At 46.6% G+C, this 24,900-nt stretch overlaps 1 protein-coding gene across 1 annotated transcript; it reads left to right on the forward strand.

Moving 5' to 3' along the window:
• The first annotated feature begins 7,873 nt into the window (after positions 1–7,873).
• Positions 7,874–19,113, forward strand: TMED3 (transmembrane p24 trafficking protein 3). Its single transcript, XM_060157131.1, has 3 exons — positions 7,874–8,434; positions 10,123–10,371; positions 18,251–19,113. Exons 1-3 carry the CDS (start codon positions 7,874–7,876, stop codon positions 18,485–18,487), a joined length of 1,047 nt encoding a protein of 348 aa, XP_060013114.1. The 3' UTR covers positions 18,488–19,113.
• Positions 19,114–24,900: the final 5,787 nt, after the last annotated feature.

Below are 24,900 nucleotides of genomic sequence, written 5' to 3' on the forward strand. Positions count from 1 at the left end.
TCAGAAAGAGAAAAACAAATATCGTATAATATCGCTTATATTTGGAATCTAGAAAAATGGTACAGATGAACTTATTTGCAAAAGTGAAATAGAGACACAGATGTAGAGAACAAACTTATGCATACCAAGGGGGGAAGCGGGGGTGGGATGAATTGGGAGATTGGGATCGACATATATACACGACTCTGTATAAAATAGATAACTAATGAGAACCTACTGTATAGCACAGGGAACTCTACTCAATACTCTGGTGACCTAAATGGGAAGGAAATCCAAAAAACAGGGGATATATGTATATGTATAGCTGATTCACTTTGCTGTACAGCAGAAACTAACACAACATTGTACACAACTATACTCCATTAAAAGTTTTTTAAAAAGTGGGGGAGGGGAAAGGACTAGTTTGAGCATGTCTTTTCCTCACTTCTTTCTGCAGGAAAGGGAGGTCAATGTTGTTTCCAGCTCCTCTGAGGAGAGATTAGGAGGGACCCCCTGGGAGGAGAAGAAAGTGCTGGGGGAGGTGGAGGTGTGATGAGGGACAAGACCCCCCCCCCCCCGCCCCGAGTGAGGGAGTACATTCCCAAGATTATAGGAGGCTCAGAAGTTGGGGTCCCTTGTGTGGAACTTGCTCCTTTCCAGAGCAAAACCTTAGAGGGGAGTGGCTAGATGTGTGTTGACTTAAAAAAATGTACAACGTGAGAGTTGCGAGTTAAGTTTTATTTGGGGCAAAATGAGGACTGCAGCCTGGGAGACAGCATTTCACATAGCTCTGAGAAACTGCTCCAAAGAGGCAGGGGGGAAGGTCAGTATATATGTGATTTTGGTGAAGGGGGTGTACATACAATGAAGCACATATATATATTTTTTAATATACTTGGCAGTTTGCACGTTTTTTTTAAAATAAATGTGTTTGTTTGTTTTCGGCTGAGTTGGGTCTTTGTTGTGCACAGGCTTTCTCTAGTTGCGGTGAGCGGGGGCTATTCTTCATTGCGGTGCACGGGCTTCTCATTGCGGTGGCTTCTCTTGTTGCAGAGCACGGGCTCTAGGCGTGTGGGCTTCAGTAGTTGTGGCACACAGGCTCAGTAGTTGTGGCTCGTGGGCTCTACAGCGCAGGCTCAGTAGCTGTGGTGCACGGGTTTAGTTGCTCCGCAGCATGAGGGATCTTCCCGGACCAGGGCTCGAACCCGTGTCCCCTGCATTGGCAGGCAGATTCTTAACCATTGCACCACCAGGGAAGCCCAAGCACATATTTTTTGCAGAAGGTTCTGCTAGTCTCCTGAGGGTTACTGCTAGTCACGAGGAGCAGATGTCACCATGAAGGAATTTAGAGCTTTTCTAGATATGAGGAGATGCAAGAATTGGGCTCATAAAATTGGCTCCTGAAGATATCTCACTACCTGAAGACCTGTTCTCCCAGTTTTCCCCAGAGCACAGAGGGCCTCATTCCCGATCTCCACCTGAACTCCTTTCAGGGGGTGTTGAAAGTCAGCAGCTGCAGCGGCACCTGCTTTAATCCTTGTAGAGGTAGATGGCAAGTGCTCACGACAAGTGCCAATTTGTAGCTGACATGTGCATCTTGGGAGAATGGGCCTGGGTCAAGCTGGGCAGGAGGGCAGCTGATGCACTTGCCTTGAAGAAACACTGGAGCTTGGACAGTGAACACATCGGCACAAGGACCCCAGGGCTCCCTGAACCTGAAGGCTGTGCACTGCTTAAGGCATCTACAGGACACAGTGGAGAGAGCTCCACCATGGCTGAGATGGATTTTCTTATCAGTGTTGGGAAGGAGGGGTTGGGAAATACAGTCAATTTTAACTTGATTTAGCAAAGTAAAGAAATGGGACATTTCTCACATCCAAAGGTTAATGAGGTGAAATTCACAGCAGTCCGCGTCCTATTGTTAGGGGAACCACTGATGGAAAACGCCAGGCCCTGGCCAAACAGGATAGTAACTACTTGCATGAGTTATCTTACCACAGGAGGTCCTGGTAAAGAACGTGGAACTAACAAGCTACCACCAACTGGAAGAATTCAGGAAAGGTCAAAAGGAGACACCAGTCTGTATGTCCTCCCAACCTCAGAGAATCTTCCTCGCTGGAATCCACCTTGGCTGAGCGATGTGGGCACCACCAGTAAGGACCCTGAGTCAGAACGATTGGCCAGAGACGACCCGGAAACTAACCCCATCACCGTAAAACCCGAGACTGCGAGACACGTGGCAGAGCAGTCCCCCTGGGTTCGCTTACCCTGCTGCCCTCCGCCCGGGCTTCCCTTCCCAGTAGTGTCCTGCTTTGTCAGCACGTGTGTCTCCTCAGACAATTCATTTCTGAGTGTTAGACAAGAGTCCATTCTTGGGCCGTTGAAGGGGTTCCCCTTCCTGCAACACTACGGTCCAAGTTACAAAATGGCACGCATGCAGTAGGAAGAAAACTTGCTCACACTTGGAATCTATCTGCGGCAAGACATCAAGAATAAGAAGCAGATCTCAGAAAAAGAAAGGAGGTAAGTATTTTAGAACTGTAGCATTATCTAATAAGTCAACACAGGAATAAGTGTCTGGTAATTCTCACCAGGACACCTTAGCTGAAGGTGACGTTGTGATCCAATTCCAGTAGACTGACTGAAAGCACAGAGTTAAAAATCTAGCAATTTTCATCAGAGAAAAGGGTAATCATTACGCATGAGGATTGGGGTCGGGGGAGAGGAAGAGAAGAGAAAGAAGTGAAAGGCTAGAAGAGGTCAAGGTTGATGAAATAAAAATTCACATTTTAAGGCAAGACAAGAAAAATGGAAACATCAAACCTTTTTCTCTGTCCTTTGACCTCCTTCTCCACCCTCCACTCCGGTGTGCACTGTGCAACTGCATTATATGTTAACCAGACCTCCCGATTGGCAGGAACCTTGGGAGATACTGGACCTCACCTAATGGAAGTTCTGAGCTTAAATCCCTATGACCTATGAATGTCGCTAGTTATATTACTTGCATTCTGCCTGTTTCACAAGACTGTCGTTTATTGCATTACCAAATGTGTGACGGAGCCACAGATAAAATTAATGATGATTGGGCAGTTTGCAATGATTGATCAAAATATATAGTCCTATAAGATCAACGATTGTAATAGTGTAACTCTAGATATGGGAAGAAGCAATAAGAGGGAACCATTTCCTGGACCATAACAGACTAGTAAGACAGGTGATCCAGAGGCTTTTGGCTATTGTTAACAGAGCCCAGTCCAGTAATAGCATGTAAAGTGACCTATCAACAAAATCCTCACTTGACCTGGGAATGAGCATTCCTAGTGCCATGAGACAAATTGGTCACAAAATGCTCCCCAAACGTTGGCTGAAATTAAGAGTAAAAGGGGGCTTCCCTGGTGGCGCAGTGGTTGAGAGTCCGCCTGCCGATGCAGGGGACACGGGTTCGTGCCCCTGTCCGGGAAGATCCCACATGCCGCGGAGCGGCTGGGCCCGTGGGCCATGGCCGCTGAGCCTGCCCGTCTGGAGCCTGTGCTCCGCAACGGGAGAGGCCACAGCAGTGAGAGGCCCGCGTACTGCAAAAAAAAAAAAAAAAAAAAAAAAAAGAGTAAAAGGGAAGGGACTGTCAAATAAAGACTGTTGCCCACCATCTCTAGTTCTGCAAGAATCAAGTCATTCACCACTGCAGTTGCTGACCTACGACACACCCTGAAAGGAATTCAGGGCGAAGATCAGGATGAGGCACTCTGTGCTCTGGGAAAACTGACAGAACCGGCCCTCAGTATCTTTAGCAGAAATTTTTTATGAACCTGGATTCTTGGATCTTCCCATACTTAGAAAAGCACTAAAACCATTAACCAAGATGTCTGCTACTGTGACTCGCAGCAACCTTCTACTGAGAAAGATGTGTGCCTGACTGCAGGTACCCCCTTTGCCAAAATCACATCTTGGCTAGCTTCCTCCTTTACCTCTTTGGAACAGTTCTCAGAACTCTTGGAGAGACTGTCTCCTGGGTTATAATACTCAGATTGGCTCGAATAAAATTTCCCATTTTTTTCTTAGATTGACTATTGATTCGATTTTTCATGGACAAGGTCTTGCCAGTGTGAACCAGTCCAAATAGCCTGATGAAAGAAGCCCACCTGGCTGTCCCTTCTGGAGTCCTCTGCCTCTTCTGGGATGATGGACCCAGAATCACAGACACCCCTGACCTAGGGCAAAAATGATTTCTCATGGGGTGAGAGGTAAGGGTCTAAATACATTTTTAAATTATCCCATTACAATTTAATCAGTACTTAATCCTTCCTTTGCTTCAGTTGGATATTGTTGCCTACCCAGTTTGATCCTCCCTTCTCCTTCCCATTAGATCCTGATTTTGTGTATGTAGTCAGTCACCCTGTATCCTTGCAGCCCTTTTGACTTCATCCCGAGCTCCAAGGGAAGCCCTGATTGGTCTGAGTTAATTATGACAATCCCCATTCTCCTTATCAGTGATTGGCTAAAGGATCCAGCTTAAGCCAATCAGTACATGACTTTCCCCTTGTCAGTGGCTTAGATCCAGATATGGGCACATGACCTAAGTTGGCCCAATTGTACTGAAGGAAAGGACATACAGGTCATGAGTGAGAGAAATAGTTCTCTTCCTTCTGATAGACATGACTAAATAAACATGTTGCTCAAGCTTGTTTGTTTGGTTTGACAACCTTTTTGTGACAATAAAATAATAGAGCCTAAGAATAAAGCCAACATGCAGAGGAGGGAGTAGCCAAGAGAAAAGCAGGGAAATGGACTGGAGCCCTTATCACACTATGCCTGAAGCTGAATTCACCTCTGAACTTTCTGCTATATTCAATGGTATATTTTTTGATATATATGATATGAGTAGTATATTTTAGAATTCTATAGTCTATTTAATATAGGTTATATATCATTTAATCTAGTTGGAGTTTAAAAAATTTACTTGAAGCTAAAAGTATCTTGATATCATTCACTGATTTAAAATATCCTTGTAACATGCTAAATTCTTGCTTTTAAAATTCTTGAGTCTGTTTCTAAACTCCCTCATTTCATCCCATCCCACTTCATTCCACCCCATTCTGTTCCATTGTATTATATTCCATTGGTGTATTTGTCTTTCTGTTCCATATCAGAGCATCTATTTTAATTACTGTAGGGTTTTAACTCACTTTCACAAATGGTGAGTCACATTCATTCTCAATTCTCATTGGACAAATTATTTCGTAAAATCATTTTATTAAATGTTAAAAATGTTCTGAGATTATGACTGGGATTCTTTGACATTTAGTTATTTCAGTGCAAATTAACATTTTAAAAGATTAAGTCTCCCAATGCAGAAACATGAATTGTTACTCTAAAAATTCATATCTTCATCTTTTTTATCCTTCATTTATAAAACTTAAAGTGTTTAGTATTCCTACAATGAGGTACCACCTCACACCGGTCAGAATGGCCATCATTAAAAAGTCTACAAATAACAAATGCTGGAGAAGGTGTGGATAAAAGGTAACCCTCCTACACTGCTGGTGGGAATGTAAGTTGGTACAGCCACTACGGAAAACAGTATGGAGGTTCCTCAGAAAACTAAAAATAGAATTACCATATGATCCAGCAATGCCACTCCTGGGTATATACCCAGAAAAAACTATAATTCAAAACGATACATGCACCCCTACATTCACAGCAGCACTATTCACAACAGCCAAAATATGGAAACAACCTAAATGTCCCTCAACAGATGAAGGGATAAAGAATATGTGGTACGTATATACAATGGAATACTACTCAGCCATAAAAAAGAATGAAATAATGCCATTTCCAGCAACATGGATGTAACTAGAGATTAGCATACTAAGTGAAGAAAGTCAGAAAGAGAAAGACAAATATCATATGATATCACTTAGATGTGGAATCTATAATATAGCACAAATGAACCTGTCTATAAAACAGAAACAGACTCACAGACAGAGATCAGAATTTTTTTTTAACATTTTTATTGGAGTATAATTGCTTTACAATGGTGTGTTAGATTCTGCTTTATAGCAAAGTGCATCAGCTATACATATACATATATCCCAATATCTCTCCCCTCTTGCATCTCCCTCCCACCCTCCCCATCCCACACCTCTAGGTGGACACAAGCACCGAGCTGATCTCCCTGAGCCATGAGGCTGCTTCCCACTAGCCATCTATTTTACATTTGGTAGTATATATATGTCCATGTCACTCTCTCATTTTGTCCCAGCTTACCCTTCCCACTCCCCGTGTCCTCAAGTTCATTATCTACATCTGTGTCTTTATTCCTGTGCTGCCCCTAGGTACTTCAGAACCAGTTTTTTTTTTTTAGATTCCATATATATGTGTTAGCATATATAACAGTATTTGTTTTTCTCTTTCTCACTTACTTCACTCTGTATGATAGACTCTAGGTCCATCCACCTCACTACAAATAACTCAATTTCATTTCTTTTTATGGCTAAGTAATATTTCATTGTATATATGTACCACATCTTCTTTATCCATTCATCTGTCGATGGACACTTAGGTTGCTTCCATGTCCTGGCTATTGTAAATAGAGCTGCAATGAACATTTTAGTACATGACTCTTTTTGAATTATGGTTTTCTCAGGGTATATGCCCAGTAGTGGGATTGCTGGGTCATATGGTAGTTCTATTTTTAGTTTTTTAAGGAACCTTCATACTGTTCTCCATAGCGGCTGTATCAATTTACATTCCCACCAACAGTGCAAGAAGATTCCCTTTTCTCCACTCCCTCTCCAGCATTTATTGTTTGTAGATTTTTTGATGATGGCCATTCTGACTGGTGTGAGGTGACACCTCATTGTAGACACCTCATTGATTTGCATTTCTCTAATGATTAGTGATGTTGAGCATTCTTTCATGTGTTTGTTGGCAATCTGTATATCTTCTTTGGAGAAATGTCTATTTAGGTCTTCTGCCCATTTTTGGATTGGGTTTTTTCTTGTATATTTTGGAGATTAATCCTTTGTCAGGTGCTTCATTTGCAAATATTTTCTCCCATTCTGAGGGTTGTCTTTTCATCATGTTTATGATTTCCTTTGCTGTGCAAAAGCTTTTTAAGTGACAGGACACTTCGGTCTTATCCACGTGGAGACCCATACAGGCAGTAAAATTCTTTGCTAAAATCAAGATACACCTCACCTAATGATGTTCTGAAAAAAATTCTTTACTGAGTAGCGAGACTACAATCGTTTTTTTCTTTGTCTTTACCTGATCATAGTGAATATAAAACGCTATAGTAATGATTATACAAAATATCTTCTTAGGTAAATGGTAATAGATAAGACAGTAAATTAATTTATCTGCTTTCAGCGCTTTTGAGAAGTCAAAGGGAAAAAAAAAAATTGTTTTGTCCCAGAAGAACCTTCAACTTATACAGACAACCAAGAGATACCTGAAATCCCTGAGTGAGAGACCTGTATCTTCAGGAAGCTTCAGGAAGCTTTGTGTGTGAGCACGCCTGCCGGTTTTCCCCAGAACAGATGTAATTGTGGGGTTTTACTTACTCTCACCAATCAACCCCCCCCCGCCCCGTGGCATACTTTTTCACCTTGGGAAGGGGATGGGAATGAGAAAGGGGGTGTTAATTGGGTCCCCAGAGTTTGCATATCTTTCCTCTAGCCTTCCTTGCTATTGTGGATAGTAGGTTTGGGCACACCCAGTTCTAGACCAGGAGACTGATTCTCCTGAGAAGCGGGAGACAAGTTACAGAGCCAGTCAGACGCAGAGCCTGTACCTTGTAAAACCCCATGGGCTTCGTGCTGCTGCAGCCAGAGAGGATGGACTGCGTGGACCTGGGCCAATTCCGGGTAATCCTCAAGCCTGCGGGTCCCAGAAGATGCAGAAAACGTCTGTCGGGGATGCTGGCAGAGGGCCCTTCCGGGGAGGTGCGCGCTGGGGATGGGCGTCCCGCTTCACCTTCGCCGAGACGCCCCAGCAGAACAGCGCGGGGCGGGGGAAGGGGCGTGTCCCCTTTGCCAGTCCAGCCAGCGCGCAGGCGCAGCGGGCAGAAGGGGCGGGGGGAGGCCGCGGCGCTCTCTGGCCTCGGTCCCGGGACCACCCCCGAGCGCGCGGCTGCGCGCTGAACCTCCCGCCCTCCCGGAAGCGCAGCGCACCGCAAGCGCCACGTCTGTCCCTGCACCTTATCCCTGGTCCCCCAGCCACCGTCCCATCCGCGAGGAGCGCACGCCCGAGCCGCGGCCCACGGGACTGGACCGGGAGCATCATGGGCAGCGTGGCCTCGCGCTCCGCCTGCGCGCTGCCCCTTCTCCTGCTGCTGCTGCTGCTGCAGGCGGAGCGGCCGCGGGGCGCGGAGCTCACGTTCGAGCTACCTGACAACGCCAAGCAGTGCTTCCACGAGGACGTGGAGCAGGGCGTGAAGTTCTCCCTGGATTACCAGGTGAGGCCCTGGCGCCTGGCAGCGCCTCCTCTCCCCCTTCCAGGTCTCCATTGGTCACTGGTGCGCCCCAGGCTGGAGTGGCTGGAATTAACCAAAGAGGCTGAATGGGGCAGGAATGACCAGAGACCAGCTGACTTCCCCGCGAGGAAGTCAGAGCCCACTCGAGACAGGCCCGACTACCCAGGGCGGGAGGTAGCGCCGCAGGTGCGCTACCTGGATGCGGATGCCCGGGGGCGGGTCCTGCATCCTGGGGAGTTGTCCTCAATGACCTGCAGGCCCCTTGACTCTAAGGAATGCCATGTCTGATTAGCTGGACACAGGCTCTCTGTCCCAAGTTTTTTGGACCAGTTTGTCCCCGCCTGTACTGAAAAATGGCAGCGAGAGGAAGTGGGTTCTTGGCATTATTTTTCTCTCTCTCCAGTGTTTGAAGTCAAGTTGGGGTGAGCGCGGCAAGTGATGAGAAATGGCGCTTTGGAAAGGAGGTGTCAGCGCAGGCTTTGAGCCCTGGCAGTGTGTCCAAGGAGTGGTGGTGTGGCTCCTGCCATGTGGCTCAGAAAAGCTCCTAGCTCCTGCAGTCCTGGCTCCTTTGAGAGATTTCACGGCTCACGGTTCAGGGGAGCAGGTCTTGAGTGAGAGATCTGCCGCTAAGGTTTAGTGAGCAGATCTAAGAGTATGGAGCTGAGTGGGAATTATACCCAGACCCGCGTCTGCTTGTGGACACATACTGACAGGCATTACAGAGATGAGTTGGCACGGGAAGCAGGAGTAGGCGCAGGCCATGTGGTGGGCCCTCTCTGACCAAAGCCACTAAAAGAGGCGTGTGCTTGGGGACAGCACAATGTGTGATGACCTCCGAGTCACTGGTGTTACCACTTTCACATGTCCGTGGACAGTGTGGAAATTGCAGCTGGGTTAACAGGGGTAACCTAGATAGAGTCACCAAAACATGATCGTTGTGAGGATGGAGGGGGCTGAGAGGTCATCTGGTCCCTGCCAGGTCAGGAACCCCTGTTAGAGCAGGTTCAGCATAAGTTTACACACCTCCAGCATTAGGAAGCTCACTAATCACAAAGCAAATTCTTCCATCTGAACAAAAGGAAATTTTAACATTTGGAAGCAGATGGAGGCCACTGACTGTGTTCTTTGATGGACCTTAGTTATAGTCATTGACCACCTCTGTGATTTTTGCCCTTTGCAGGTCTTATCTTTCCTGTGTTGAGAGTTTGAACTAATGATTCCCGAGGGCTCTCCCACCTCTGGTAATCACTGATTCTGTGAAGGCTTCAGTCTATGTTTGCTTTCCCCTTGCATTCCATCAGCAATAATATTAACGTTTACCAGCCACGTTCAGCAGTTTACTTAACCTTGGAGCCTCAGTTACCTCTTCTGTAAAATGGGGAGGATTAGGCTCTTGGCACTCTTGCAGAGCAAAACTTTTGGAATCAGGCAGACATGGATTCAAGTCTTAGCTCTGTCACTTTCAAGCGGCATGACCATGGCCAGTTAACTTCAACTCTCTCAGCCTCAGTGTCATCCTCTGTAAATTGGGGAGTGTCAGCCTTTAGAAGACTGTGAAGATTACATGAAAAAAATGTTTGTGACATGTAATCACTGCCTGGTCGGCCTTTGGTAAGTGGTGTTTGCCTCTCTGGTAACAGCAGACTGTGGGTGTCTTTTGTGGTTGTCAGGTCATCACTGGAGGCCACTACGATGTTGACTGCTATGTGGAGGACCCCCTGGGGAACACCATCTACAGGGAAACCAAGAAGCAGTATGACAGCTTCACACACCAGGCTGAGGTCAAGGGCGTTTATCAGTTTTGCTTCAGTAATGAGTTTTCCACCTTCTCTCACAAGACCGTCTACTTTGACTTTCAAGTGGGCGACGAGCCCCCCATTCTCCCAGACATGGGCAACAGAGTCACGGCTCTCACCCAGGTGAGTGGACGCTAACAGGCTGAGATGAACCCCCTCCCCCCCCAGCCTGCTCCTCCTTGTCTGTGCCCGTGTTGCCTGATGAACAGTCACCAGCTCTCCAGCTCCAGTCTGAAGTCTCAGTATTGACTCTGCCCCTCTGTTCACATCCAGTCCTACAAGACCCTGTGTTCTCCTTTTGGTCTTCCTCTCCATTCTTTAACTGGATCCCTGCCATGCTTTCCTCTGGTATTCCTGCGTTCCCATTTAGTCTTTGACACAGCACCACTTTCAAAGTACGCATAGCATATGCCTCTCTGCTGATACGATGTATCTGCATGAGAAAGACCGGTCCTCCTTTGTGTGGTATATATTCGTCAGGGTAACAACGGCTGGCTGCTATAACAAATAAACCCCAAATATCAATGGCTTAGCACAATGAAAGTTTTTTTTTTTTTCTCACTCAAATAATAATCCAGAGAGTGGGGATAGGGGTGGAGGACTTTCCTCCATGGAGTGACTCAGGAAGCCAGGCTCCTTCTTTCTTGTCATCTTTCTGATGTCCCTTAGGGCTTCAGAGTCCTCTGTTTCTAGCCACCAAAAGAAGGAATGATAAAGTCCCATCTGCTTCTTAAAAGCCCTGGCCCAGAAGTGATGCCATCACACCCACTCATATCTCATTGTTGAGGAATAGTCCTGTGGATAGACTGGATGAAATGAAGGCGGCAATCAGTTCAGCTGGGCAGTCAACTCCTAGCAACAAACTTCACGATCTGGAAGAGAAACGGTGACACTTTTGGAGGACGGATAGTCATCTCTGTCACCCATGGCTGTCACAGTTAACTATAATCCGATCCCAGCCTCCTCCCTCAGTCTTCCCTCCTGCTATTTAAGCTTTTCCCTCCCTCCCATATGCAGGCTCTGAGGCTAGGACTCTGTATTACCCCTGAATCCCCAGCGCCCCAGTGCCTGGGGTGTGGCACCGAATAAGAGCTCACCAAATAGTTATCAAATGACTGAGGGGCAGGACCCAGGGAAACCTGCGAGACAGGAATGACCTTCTGTGGCTGCACCTGTTCCACACCCAAAGCCGGAGCATCTGAGTCTCCAGCAATGCCAGATTACCTTCTGGGCTGCCCTCCAAGGTGACCACAGGCTCCATTCCTCTGTGGCTTTGACCATGGGCTCATTCTCTGAGCACTTGGAGGTTAGCACTGCACTGTCCGGTCAGTAACAGCTATCTACATATGGCTGTTGACACTTAATTAAAATTAAGTTAAAAATTCCCTTCCTTGTTTGCTCTGTACCAACATTTCTAGTGTTCAGTAGTCACAAGTGGCTGGTGCCCACGCATGGACAGTTCCACTGGACAGCAGTGCGTTTGAACTTAGCGGCATGACTGCTGCTAGAAGTTCCAGCCCAGGGTGTGTCTTCTGTGTAGGATCTTTCATAACCTGTCCTCTCAGGAGGTCTGTTGGTCTTTGATGCAATAGCTTCTGTTTTGAAGATTTTATGAGTCTCCGGAAGCTGAGCTGAAGGATTTCTCTCTCTAAGCAGTGGAAAAGAAACCAGTAGAGAAAAGGCTTTGTGGATTAGCGCACTAGAGACGTTCTTTCCTGGAGCCGTAGAATTAGAGTTTGGTTTTGTTGCAGGAAGGAGTGATTGCACTTCCCCTCTTCTACATCTGGGAACCTCATCCTTCCTTCTGCCCAGCCACAAACGAGCTGTTTCCTTCTTCTTCTGTACCTCTGACCCCCCTGCCTGGTCTGTGCCTGTCTCAGACAGCGCCCCCTCGCCTGTGGTGGGCCCGTGCTCAGTCTGCACACTGTACTGGGTGGTGGGAGTATGAGGTCAGAGGGCGCTGTCCCAGCTGTCAGGAGCCCTGTGTGGAATGCGACCCCGTAAACCACGGAGCTCCAGGATGCTCTGATCAGAGCTGAGATTTAAGGGTGAGGGTTGTCAGGGGATGGACCAATTGACTCTTCCAGGAGGGTCAGGGAAGTCTTCACAGGGAGACTTTTAGCTTAAAGCGACACTCTGGGTGCTTGCCTAGGAGTGTGTCTGGCAGGGGAGGAGGAGAGGCCTCCTGGGTGGGGAGAACAGCAGGTGCAGGTGTTCAGGGCATCACTTTACTTTCCTCACCGGCCCTGATCTTATTTTGCTTGGCATGGATCCCCTCTCTGCCTGCAGCTGTCTTCTCTCTTCCCCTGAGGCTTCCCCCGGCTCAGTGCTGGGCCAGAGGCTGTGTGTTGTGGCACCAGTAGCAGCCCCAGGGTGAAAGAATAGGATCCAGAGGGACCGCGTCCCGGGCCAGGGCTCCAGGCCAGAGGGACTTGTCTTCGGCCTGAGTTGCAGCACGACCAGGCTCCTGGCAGAGGACATGGGCTAGAGATGCTGCTGAGGGAGGCCAACCTTGCGGTGCCCTGGGCGTCCTGAGAGTCTGGGCAGATCCTACCGGAGGCTGAAGGTTCCTGACAGAGGTCCAAGGTCCGGGGCTGCCTCAGTGGTGGTCGAGGGAAGATGAAAGGTTTTCCTAACTCTACTCTGAGGCCAGCTCCTGCGACGCTGCCTTTGAGCTCTTGAAGAATTTAAAGAACCAAGTGCGACTTCCCTGGCAGTCCAGTGGTTAAAACTCTGCGCTTCCATTGCAGGGGGTGCGAGTTCGATCCCTGGTTGGGGGAACTAAGATCCCATGTGCTGCGCGGCCAAAAAATAAAATAAAATAAAAAAGAGCCAAGTGCTTCTATCCGTGGGGGTCCTGATGAGGTGAGGCTGCAGGAATTTGCTGCTGGTTACAGAGTGAAGACCTGGGCATCAGCAGGGGGTAGAGACGGGATGGGATGTGGGCATGGGATGGAGGAAAGGGATGGTCCTGGGAGGGAGACAGGTCAGGGTGTCTCCAGAGACCACCTGTCATGATGGAGTGGTGCCCACGATCCCCGTGAGGTGCCCGGACACTTTGAACCAGCCAGGGCTGGAGGTCTCAGCGGGGTGAAGTTCGCACTGCAGGAGAGCTGGGGACCCATGGCCCTGGGAGAACAGGGCTCTTTGCAACAGAAGGGCCTCTGCTGGCTTCCTGCTGGGTAGGAAGCAGGCTGGCTGGGTTGCCTAACTGAAATTTTGTGGGAACAAGCTGAAGTGGTATCTTAGACTAACGCCAACAGCAGATCCCAGTGGACAGGGAAGTAGCATGTTTTTACGGTAAGGGGATGCTTCCAGGTGTCTGTGAATCTTGGTGATGTGTGGCCCTGGGGTCTCCTGTGAGGCCCGTGCCAGGTTCTAAAGGTGTCTCCTGGTTTTAGACGCCAGGAAAGCCGTAGAGTACCACCTCCTGCTCTGTTACCTCCTGAAAACTGGCTTCCTTCCCTGTCACTGATCAGATCTGAGGTGGTTCCTGTAAAGACCTCAGGCCCTCTTCATAGAAGCGCAGTGCTGGTCTCTGGCTGATGACATCTGATCCACGTCTTTGAAGTGATGCCTTGCGTGGCATATCTGATGTGTCCTCTGCCCGGGGTGTCGGCACCCGTGGTTTCTGTGTCCTCCTCCGTTTCTCTCCCCCCACCCCCCCACCCCCACCCCCACTCCTTCTCCAGTGATTCTGGACCCTGGGAGGAGGCTGGAGGTACCAGCCTATACTGCTGAACGCCTGGGCTAGGGCTCAGGGGTCCCAGGAGCTCCCCGTTCAAGTGAGTGTAATGTACATTTTGAGTTTCTGAATGAGCTTGTGATGGAAATAAACACGGAGGGTGGAATTCTAGCCTGGAAAACCAGTGAGCCCTTCCCTAGTGTTTAAAAACAAAGCCTCTGTGTATTTATACATTCTAAACATGTGTGTATGTATGTTTGTGTGTACACATGCATATGCATGCACAGACACACGGGCATGCGTGTGCATGTATACACACGTATATGTGTATCTCTGTTCATCCCACTAATTTCAAGAATGATCTTCTCTACTTTGTTACCGAGTCCCCTAAATCGCTCCCAGATCCGCTCTTCCTACCCCACTTGGTGACCTTCTTGATTGAGGGCCTCGTCTTTTCTTCCCAGCAGAACTGCAGCCACCAAAGTGGTTTCCCCACCACCAGTCTGCCTCTGCATCATGGCTGGCAGGGAAGTTCTCTTAAAGTGGGATCCTTGCCTTGCCAATCTTCTGCTCACAGAGCTTCGTGTTAAAGTCTTGACTCTCAAGGCCTTTACCGTGAGCTTCCACCTACCCATGACTTCCTTCCCACATATCCCCGATGGGCTGCACATACTGGGCTCTGCATGTGCTCTTTGCTATGCTTTTCTTTCCTTTTTTTAAAAAATAAATTTATTTTATTTATTTATTTTTGGCCGCGTTGGGTCTTCGTTGCTGTGCGAGGGCTTTCTCTAGTTGTGGCGAGCGGGAGCTACTCTTCCTTGTGGTATGCGGGCTTCTCATTGCGGTGGCTTCTCTTGTTGCGGAGCACAGGCTCTAGGCACACGGGCTTCAGTAGTTGTGGCACGCAGGCTCAGTAGTTGTGGCTCACGGGCTGTAGAGCACAGGCTCAGTAGTTGTGGTGCACGGGCCTAGTTGCTCCGCAGCATGTGGGATCTTCCCCGACCAGGGCTCGAACCCGTGTCCGCTGCCTTGGCAGGCAGATACTTAACCATTGTGCCACCAGGGAAGCCCTGCCATGCTTTTCCTGCGTGGAATGCCTTCCCCTCATCCTCTGCCTGGTGACATGCTGCCCATCTGTCAAGGTTCAGTTTATCTCTTCCCTGTGTCAGGTACGCCTCCATCTCTGGCAGGATTAGCAGCTTTCTCTGAGGTGTTCCTATAGCTCCACTCACCCCTCTGTTGTTAGCTCTTTTGGCATTGCAGGAAGCTGATAACATTCTCTAAATTATGACCTTCTTGGGACCCAGGACTGTGTCTGACTCATTTCATCTCTCAGTTCCTAGGGCCCCGCACAATGTCTGGAAGGCGAGTAGGCACTTAATAAATAAACATTTGAAAGAATGAATTAGTGTAGTTTGGGCTATCAGAGAAAACCGAGTATGATTTGGAATTCCTGTAGTGTCATTTTGAGAGGCGTCTCTCCTGAGTTCCCCAGCCCTACCTTCAATAACCGTGGTCTTCCGAAGATCACCAGGGTGCTATAAATATAGAACTAATGGCCTTACCAAACCTTCCTGTGTCATGGTCACAGGGAGTGACTGGAAGGGCACAGTAGGGAAGCGTCTACAAATGCCATACCTTGGTTCCACTTGGACACAGGTTTGCGTAGGTTAAGCCTGACTCCACTCTGTGACCTCTTTCCTGGTTCCTTCACAGTTTAGTCCCCTTCCTTCCTCTGTGACAGTTGACATGCCTTCATCAACTCTGGAAGCATTACCAGGAGAGCGAGGAGGGGCAATGCCACCATCGTCTCCAGTGCAGAGGTCTGTACCCTGAGAGGTCTCCTCTGGTGGTTGGCATCTGAAGTCAGTTGTCACTTAGGAGTCCCCTTTGGAATCAACTTCTTGATGTCAGGAACCCTTCTCAGGATCATTTGTCCATTTCTCAACATCACACATCTGTAGGTACAGACATACCTTGTTCTACTGCACTTCACAGGTGCTGTATTTTTTACAGTTGAAGGTTTTGGGCGACCCTGTGTTGTCAGATGATGGTTAGCATTTTTTTCAGCAATAAAGTATTTTCTAATTAAGGTATGTACATTGATTTTTTTTTTAGACATAATGCTATTACAGTCTTAATGCACTACAGTATAGTGTAAACGTAACTTTTATATGCACTGGGAAACCAAAAAATCCCTGTGACTCACTTTATTGTGACATTTGCTTTATTGTGGTGGTCTGAAACCACACCAACAGTATCTCCAAGGTATCCCTCTACACCCTACCTACCAAATGTGGGGAAGGTGAAGAAGCCCCATGCTAACTCCAGTCGCAAGAGAAGACCGTAATATAGCCCAAAAATAGGACACGCAGGTGTCACTGAGAAAGCAGGATCAAGGTTCCCCTTGGGGGAAAAAGTGAAGCACAAATGACCTTGTTCTTTACAGTGGATTCTGCCCCTTGACCTGATGCCTAGTCGAGGTCCACTAATTCCATCTCGTACACAGTGACCTTGTCAGTTTTCCCTCCACGTGACATTTCACCACCTCTTCCCTATAGATCAGAATGAGGGCGTCAGCCAACATGTGCAGAGGAAACCCACACCCCTAGGAGGTAGACCAGTTGTCAGACAGAAGATGCTGCCTTGTCAACACAGAGGCTGAAGGGGAGCTTTTCTCTCCTCACGTAGTCTAGTTTAGCTCCTTGAATGGCCCAGAATCAAGAATATCTATGAAGCAAGTAAGGGCAACATCTTATTTTGGTCATAGTCTCCCCTTTGGCGTCCAGAAACTGTTCAATTTGTGAGAGAAATGAGGGTTTCACGGGGGTCCGTCAAGGTGGTGACACAATGGTTTGGTCCCTTCTAGCTTCTTACGTTGAGCTTTATAAGTAGTTCACCTTTGGAATTTGGGAAACAAACATCTGTGGGATGCTTATGAACTTCCGTAGCACAAGAACTTATTGTTGGGATAGAATTTGCTGGGTTTTGGATAAAATGATTGCTTTAGAGGTTGCCTGTGAGTAAGAACACATGTTCTTTCACAGGCATAGTATCTTAGTTTTCTATTGCTGAGTCAATAATTACTACTAATGGCTGAAAACAACAGGCATTCATTATCTCACAGTTCTGTGGGCTCTAAGGATGGGCCAGCTCAGTTGGGTTCTCTGCTCAGGGTCTCAAGGCTGAAATCAGGTTGGGTTGGCCTCTGCTCTGGAGGCTCTGGGGAGGAGTCTGCTCTCACACTCATTCAGGTGGTTGGCAGAATTTAGTTCCTTGCAGCTGTAGGACTGAGGTTCCTGTTTCCTTGTTGGCTGTTGTGCTGTCCACTCCTAGAGGCCTTTTTCTGGTCCTTGCATGTGACCTCTATCTTGAGAGCCAGCAACGGGGCACTGAATTCCTTTGAATCCAGCCTCTCTGACGTCTCCTTCAGCCACCAGCTGGAGAAAGCTCCCTGCTCCGAAGGGCTCCTGTGATTCGGTCAGGCCCACTGGATGGTCCCCCTCTCTTAAGGTCAGCTGTGACATATAACATAATCACAGGAGTGGCAGCTCATCACATTCACAGCTTCCTGGGATTGGAGCAGGGGACCTTGGTAGTGGGGGTGGGATGTATTCAGAATCCGGCATGCTACACGTAATATTTTAGCAGGTAAAGAAGTTGTGAAGTAGTGTGCGTTACGTGTGAGTATATGCATGTGTGTGTGCACATTCATGTGCACACATGTCTGTCTTTGCACATGTTTGTATGTGGGTGTGGTTCTATGTACATGAGAAATGTATGTCTTCATGTGTTTCTGTGTATACATAGAAGTGTAGGCTGCGAATTTAATAGAATGAACTCAGAGTCCAACACAATTGTGGTTTACTTCACGCCCTGCCGTTCATTAGCTGTGTGACCTTGGGCAAGTCATGTAGCCTCTTTGAGCCTCAATTTCCTCATCAGTATATGCAGTAAGCAATCAGTCAGTCCTCCTTAACATTGGGAGTAATGATCCCTACCTGTCAGGGGTATGGTGAGTATTAAATAAGAACACAGGGCAGTATTTGAAAGCATAGGCTCAGGACTCAGACAGTTGAGTTCAAATCCTGACTCTGCCATCTACTAACTGTGTGACTCTGAACAAGTTACTTAACCTCTCTGAGCCTCAGTCAGGTGTATTCTGAATACAGCCGTGTCACATCCTTAGCACAGACACACAGTTAGCATCCAGGAGAAATTACCGAGGATGTTGAAGACCACACTTGCTGTGTGTGTGCCGCGTCCTCTTCTTCTTTTCTGAGGGTTCACAATGACTGCTCTTCTCTTCCTGCCTAGATGGAGTCCGCCTGTGTGACCATCCACGAGGCTCTGAAGACGGTGATCGACTCTCAGACGCATTACCGGCTCCGGGAGGCCCAGGACAGGGCCCGGGCCGAGGACCTGAACAGCCGAGTCTCTTACTGGTCTGTCGGTGAGACGATCGCGCTGTTCGTGGTCAGCTTCAGCCAGGTGCTGCTGCTGAAAAGCTTCTTCACAGAAAAACGACCCGTCAGCAGGATGGTCCACTCCTAGTTGGGACGCTCTGCTCCCAGGCCCCTCCCACCCCAGGACGGAGCAGCTCCCTTTGGTCACAGGCTCCTGGGGCTGGTGGGTGCAACCCAGGAGCTGCCTGGAGAAGAGCACGGGGTAACACGTTCTCACCTTGCCTTCTATTCAGATGCTTGGTCCTTGTACTCCAGCAGCCAAAGCTCATAGAGCCCAGAAAGCAGAAGGCATCCAGCTGCAGCATGTGTGTAACACTGAATGCAGAAAGGGTACAATACAATCAGGCTGGGGATTGGCCAGTGTGGGAGGGCAGGCAGGCAGCCATCCAATGGCCTGGCTCGTAGGAGGAACCCCAAGGGCCCAGGCCTCCAGGGGGCAGCTCAGGGCTCTCTTTTTGCTCCACGACACATGGCCCATTTGGCTTGTGTGTCCTATCCCGTGTGGAGGAGACAGGGCCCTGTCTGGCCTTTCCTCACGTGGAGCTCTCTGTACCTGTGGAAACCAGGCATTGAAGCGGCTTTGCAGAAGTTCCCATCCCAGGTGAGCCGTGGAATCAGCCATGCGAGCAAGAACAAAATGGTAGCTGGGTGCCTTGGTTGGCTGTGTATCTCCTAGAAGGCAGGACTCTGGCTAATAAAAACTGTCTGTGAGCACCATGGAGACCTGTGCCATTATTTCTCTGCTCTAAAGGAGCTCACGGCTTAATGGGGAGCATTGGTGTGCATATAATTAATTACAGCCTAATAGAGCAAGTGATGCCTCAGAGATCTGTATGTGTAGACATTTGTGGAGGGAGTAGTAAATAACTCTCAGTTGAATGAAAACAGTGAAATAGGGAGCTGGTTATTTTGTGTTCTCAGACCCTAGTGCTTACTGTCAACAACTGAGTCATCATTTAATCCAAATAGAGGGGCTAAGAACAGAAAAAGAAAAGACTGAGCAATGATGAGTGGCTGTTCCAAGGCCATTTCCACAGCAGCTACAGTGGTCTCTTTAAAACCTAAGTCAGACCCTGTCGCTCCTGCTCAAAACCTTCCCAAGGCTCTGCATGTCATTCGCAGCTCATGAAAGTCCTCACCGTGGTCTCTGAAATCCTGCATCTGGCACCCCAGCCTCTGGCCCTGGAAATCCCCTACCCTACTCCCTCCACTCACTTCTCCCATGTCTTCCAGGTCCTGCTGTTCCTATCACACCAGGCCATGCTTCTGCCCCAGGGCCTTTGCACAGGTTGTTTCCTCTGTTAGAACACCTTCTCCCTGATATCTGCATGACCTGCTCCATCGTTTCCTCCTAACCAGTGTCACCTTGTCAGTGAGGTCTCTCCTAACCACTCTGTTTAAGATGGCATCATCTCACCTGTCCCTGTCCCTCTGTGTCTCTGTCTCTGCTTTACTTCTCTGTATGTCATTTATCACCATTGACAGATATGTTTACTTGTTTGTTTATTGTCTAGATGTAAGCTCCATGAAGGTAGGGACTTTTTCACTGCTGTATTTCTTAGTGTGTAGAATAATGCCTGATATATACTAAGCTCTTAATAGATATTAGTTATTAGATGAACAGCCTTGCCCATTAGTAAGAGATTAATGCATACTGATCAAGTGTATAGTAGGTCTTGAGGGAAGATGATATGATGTCTGTCCTAAAAAAACCTACCAAGAAATCTGAAATCCTGAGCTGTCTAGCAAGTGTTAATCGTGCATTGTAGGGAACAAAATAAACAATCCCATGAGATAGAAACTCCATAAGCCTTACTTAGCTTGATTGAAAGATAAATCCTACTTATACCTGTTCATAGAGTTTTGATGGTATTTCTTCTCTAAGTACCAAGTATATATAAAAGATTTTTTATGAAATATGTTTGCAGTATAGTGAAAAACAATACAGCACATCCTTATGTGCCACTACCTGGATTAAGCAATATAATGTGACTGTTTCCTCTTAGAAGCTGACATTCTGTGCCTGCCTCTCCTGCATTTTGCCTTGGGGCTACCATGGCCCCCTTCCTTTGCCATGATTTGAGTGGCAGCAGCCAGGCCGCAGGTGCCTGTGTAGGGCACGACCAGGACAGAGCAAAGGCCCTGTCCCTAGGTGGTGAGCGGTGGTTGACCAGCTGCCCCAGGGCGTCTACTCTTCCCTGTCCTCTCCTCCCTAAGATCCATGGCTGGTGGATTAAAAACTAAGGCCACTCTCTCATCCCAAGGCTGTTCTTTCCGAGTGTTTAAAGTGAACATTAAGGGACTTCCCTGGTGGTCCAGTGGTAAAGAATCCGCCTTCCAATGCAGGGGATGTTGGTTCAATCCCTGGTCTGGGAACTAAGATGCCACATGCTGTGGAGCAACTGAGCCCGCGCGCCGCAACTGCTGAGCTCGTGCGTCTCAATGAGAGAGCCTGCATGTGCAAACTACAGAGCCCACGTGCTCTGGAGCCTGTGCACCACAGCTAGAGAGAGAAAAAAACCCACACGCCATAACTTGAGAGGAGCCCACGTACTGCAACAAAGAGCCTGTGAGCCACAACTAAGACCCAATGCAGCCAAAAATAAAATAAAAATTAAGAATTATAAATAATATAAAGTGAACATTGAACAACAAGGCTGGCAAGTATTAGCAAATGAGGGTTACCCATTGTGATTCTCCATCCTGGGGCTCCCTCCCCCGCTACCTCATTAAATCCTCTGCAGAGACACCAGCTAGGTCCTAGACTTTAGCCCTTGTCAATACGCATTCCCAGACCCCAAGGGAACATGAATACCCAGGCAGAAACAACCAGACCCCGAAGGATACCAAAAAGATACAACACCTTGACCACCATTCAGCCATGTCATTTGAAGCAACGTTGTTGGAATGTGTGGACCCCAATTTTTAAGTAACAAAATAAATATACTCTAAACGAGAAAATGTTAGTAATATTTGGCTGTAGCAAGAAGTTGTAATAAAGAACCAAGTGGAAATGTTACGGATGAGGAACATAAAAGTAGAAATGAAGACTACTCCAGAGGAAATAAAAGCATGACATAGAGCTGATCTGTATGAAAAACCGTCCTAGATGGCAGCAGGAAAAAAGGAGAAAATATTAAAAGGAAAAGAAAAAAAAAAAGCTAAGAGATAGGAAAGGTGAAAATAGAAGAGATAAGAGATGGATAATAGGTGAACCTGAAGTAGAAAAAATATATTTGAAGAAATAATAAAAGTACATATATTGGAATGAAAGAAAGGAAAGATCTCAGAGCAAAAGCGTCACAGAGTGACAAACAGGGTTGAGGTTTGACCAGGTGAATCCCCATATGGACACGTAATGACATTTAAGAATACCAAAGGCAAAGAGAATTCCAAATGCCTCCAGAGAGAAAAACAAATCCTCTGTCAATCAGACTTAAATTAGATTTCTCAACAGCAACATTGCATGCAAGAAGAAAATGAGGGCACATTTTTTTAAATAGAAAAGGCAAGAATAAAATAACCCTGGACTTTAGCCAAATTGTAAACATGAAAACCCACTGAGAAATCTCAGGCACGTAGGACCACAGCAGAGGAGAAGAGAACTAAACCTCAGAGGCAGCGGTAAAACATATGAGAACTGATATTTATTGTCTAAAAGTCTTGGGCCAGAGTAAAGGAGGAAAGAAAATACATGCCAACCAAATACTGCCATTCTGAACAAGATCCAGAGAGTTTAAGAGGCAGGCAGAGAGACTAAAGAGAATGAGGGTATACTAAAGATTCTTGTCTCGTTCGGGAAAAGATACTGATATTGATGATTTTAAGAAATCAATAGAGGGCTTCCCTGGTGGTGCAGTGGTTAAGAATCTGCCTGCCAATGCAGCGGACACGGGTTCGAGCCCTGGTCCGGGAAGATCCCACATGCTGCAGAGCAACTAAGCCCGTGTACCACAACTACTGAGCCTGCACTCTAGAGCCCGTGAGCCACAACTACTGAGCCCACCTGCTGCAACGACTGAAGCCTGTGTGCCTAGAGCCTGTTCTCTGCAGCAAGAGAAGCCACTGCAATGAGAAGCCCACACACCACAATGAAGAGTAGCCCCCGCTCACCACAACTAGAGAAAGCCCGCATGTGGTGATGAAGACCCAACACAGCCAAAAATAAAATACGTAAAAAATAAAGAAATTAAAAAAGATAAAATGGAAAAAAACAAGGAGCTGGAAGTTATCAGGGAAAAACTGAGAGATCTGTATAACAAAGGATATCTGGCATGCAGGTAATTGGGATCCTTGAAGAAGAAAGTAGAACCACCACAACAAATCTAAAGACATAAAAAAAGAAAGCTTTAATAGAAATAAAGGAAGACCCCAATCCTTGGTTTAACAGGGTACCTTGCATTTTAGGAAAAATTGAAGAAGAACGATCAACACAGACATATCCTAGTGAAGTTACTTAGCTTCAAAAAAAGATAAGGAAACTATCAACATCTATGTTACATTAACAACAAAGACAAAAAGCGCAAGCAATCGACAAGAGGAAATCATGTGCTCTCCAACTTTTCTATGACATTTACTGTGAGACAGATGGCCAAGTAGCGTCTACAAGGAATTTAGGTAAAGAGAATGTAGACTAAAGAAGATTATAAACTGCTAGCTTGTCATTCATGTACAAAGGCAGCAGGTGACCATTCTAAAGCTGGAAGGAACTCAGGGGACAGAGCACTCGTGAACCATTATTGAATAAGCTACTCTCCTGAAAAGCTCTAGAGAACCAGGAAGGAAAGAAGCCATCATAGAAAGGGCAGATGGTCAGGAAGTGTTTCATCCATTAAAATAGACCCCTGAGATGAGACAACTATGGAAAATCTAGTTAGAATAAATTTTATAAACTCTAATGATTTAAAAAGAACAATGCAGGCAATGGAGAAGATAGGAGAAAGTGTAAATGCTAATGTTCTTATTTTTAAGGTTTAAGAATACCAATTATGACAACTACAAAAGAAATTCTGTTGAGCTCTTGCTATGTGCACATTTCTAAGTGCTCTCTGTATATCATTTCAGTTGATTCTCACAACAGCTCTATGACATAAGATTATTAATATTCCCATTTTATAGATGGAGAAACTGAGGCGCAGAGAATTTATTCAACTTGTCCCAAGGCCATATAGCTAGGAAGTGTCAAGTGAGAAAGGCTATTTGGTCATCTCAAGAGGCCTTGAAAAATAAGTTAATAAGATTAGTAAAATCCATTCCTGATAGAAACTTCTGATCAAGGAATAATTGGTCAGGGGTGTGCAAGGGTGGCAGCTGGAGTGTGGCTGCAGGCTGGAGCTGATTCTGTCCTTTGTGATTCTGGTGCCCCTGAGGTGGGACATTTCTTCTAGACTGGAGTATTAGTCACAGTTCTCCAAGGAAAAAGAACCAATAAAACCAAAGAATTTTATTTTAGGAATTGGCTCACGTGGTTATGGAGGCTGAGAAGTTCACCATCTGCCGTCTGCAAGTTGGAGACCCGGGAAAGCTGGTGGCATAACTCAGTCTGAGTCCAATGGCCTGAGAACCAGGGGATCAATGGTGAAAGTCCTGGTCTGGGTCTGAAAGCCTAAGAACAAGTGCTGACAGAAATCTCTTGCATTCCTATACACTAATGATGAAAAATCTGAAAGTGAAATTAAGAAAACACTTCCATTTACCATTGCAACAAAAAGAATAAAATATCTAGGAAGAAACCTACCTAAGGAGACAAAAGACCTGTATGCAGAAAATTATAAGACACTGATGAAACAAATTAAAGATGATACAAATAGATGAAGAGATATACCATGTCCTTGGATTGGAAGAATCAACATTGTGAAAATGACTATACTACCAGAAGCAATCTACAGATTCAGTGCATTCCCTATCAAACTACCACTGGCATTTTTCACAGAACTAGAACAAAAAATTTCACAATTTGTATGGAAACACAAAAGACCCCGAATAGCCAAAGCAGTCTTGAGAAAGAAAAACGGAGCTGGAGGAATCAGGCTCCCTGACTTCAGACTATACTACAAAGCTACAGTAATCAGGACAGTATGGTACTGGCACAAAAACAGAAATATAGATCAATGGAACAGGATAGAAAGCCCAGAGATAAACCCACGCACATAGGGTCACCTTATCTTTGATAAAGGAGGCAAGAGTATACAGTGGAGAAAAGACAGCCTCTTCAATAAGTGGTGCTGGGAAAACTGGACAGCTACATGTAAAAGAATGAAATTAGAATACTCCCAAACACGATACACAAAAATAAACTCAAAATGGATTAAAGACCTAAATGTAAGGCCAGAAACTAGCAAACTCTTAGAGGAAAACGTAGGCAAAACACTCTATGACATAAATCACAGCAAGATCCTTTTTGACCCACCTCCTAGAGAAATGGAAATAAAAACAAAAATAAACAAATGGGACCTAATTAAACTTAAAAGCTTTTGCACAGCAAAGGAAACCATAAACAAG

The sequence above is a fragment of the Lagenorhynchus albirostris genome, chromosome 1 (genome assembly GCF_949774975.1).
Source record: "Lagenorhynchus albirostris chromosome 1, mLagAlb1.1, whole genome shotgun sequence".
Lineage (NCBI taxonomy): Eukaryota > Metazoa > Chordata > Mammalia > Artiodactyla > Delphinidae > Lagenorhynchus > Lagenorhynchus albirostris.

Excerpts from the sequence above, each read along its gene's own strand:
- TMED3 (XM_060157131.1), top strand. The coding sequence starts at position 7,874 with ATGCAGAAAACGTCTGTCGGGGATGCTGGCAGAGGGCCCTTCCGGGGA. Across the intron at positions 8,435-10,122 it reads AGTTCTCCCTGGATTACCAG|GTCATCACTGGAGGCCACTA; the intron begins GTGAGGCCCTGG and ends TGTGGTTGTCAG. Across the intron at positions 10,372-18,250 it reads GAGTCACGGCTCTCACCCAG|ATGGAGTCCGCCTGTGTGAC; the intron begins GTGAGTGGACGC and ends CTTCCTGCCTAG.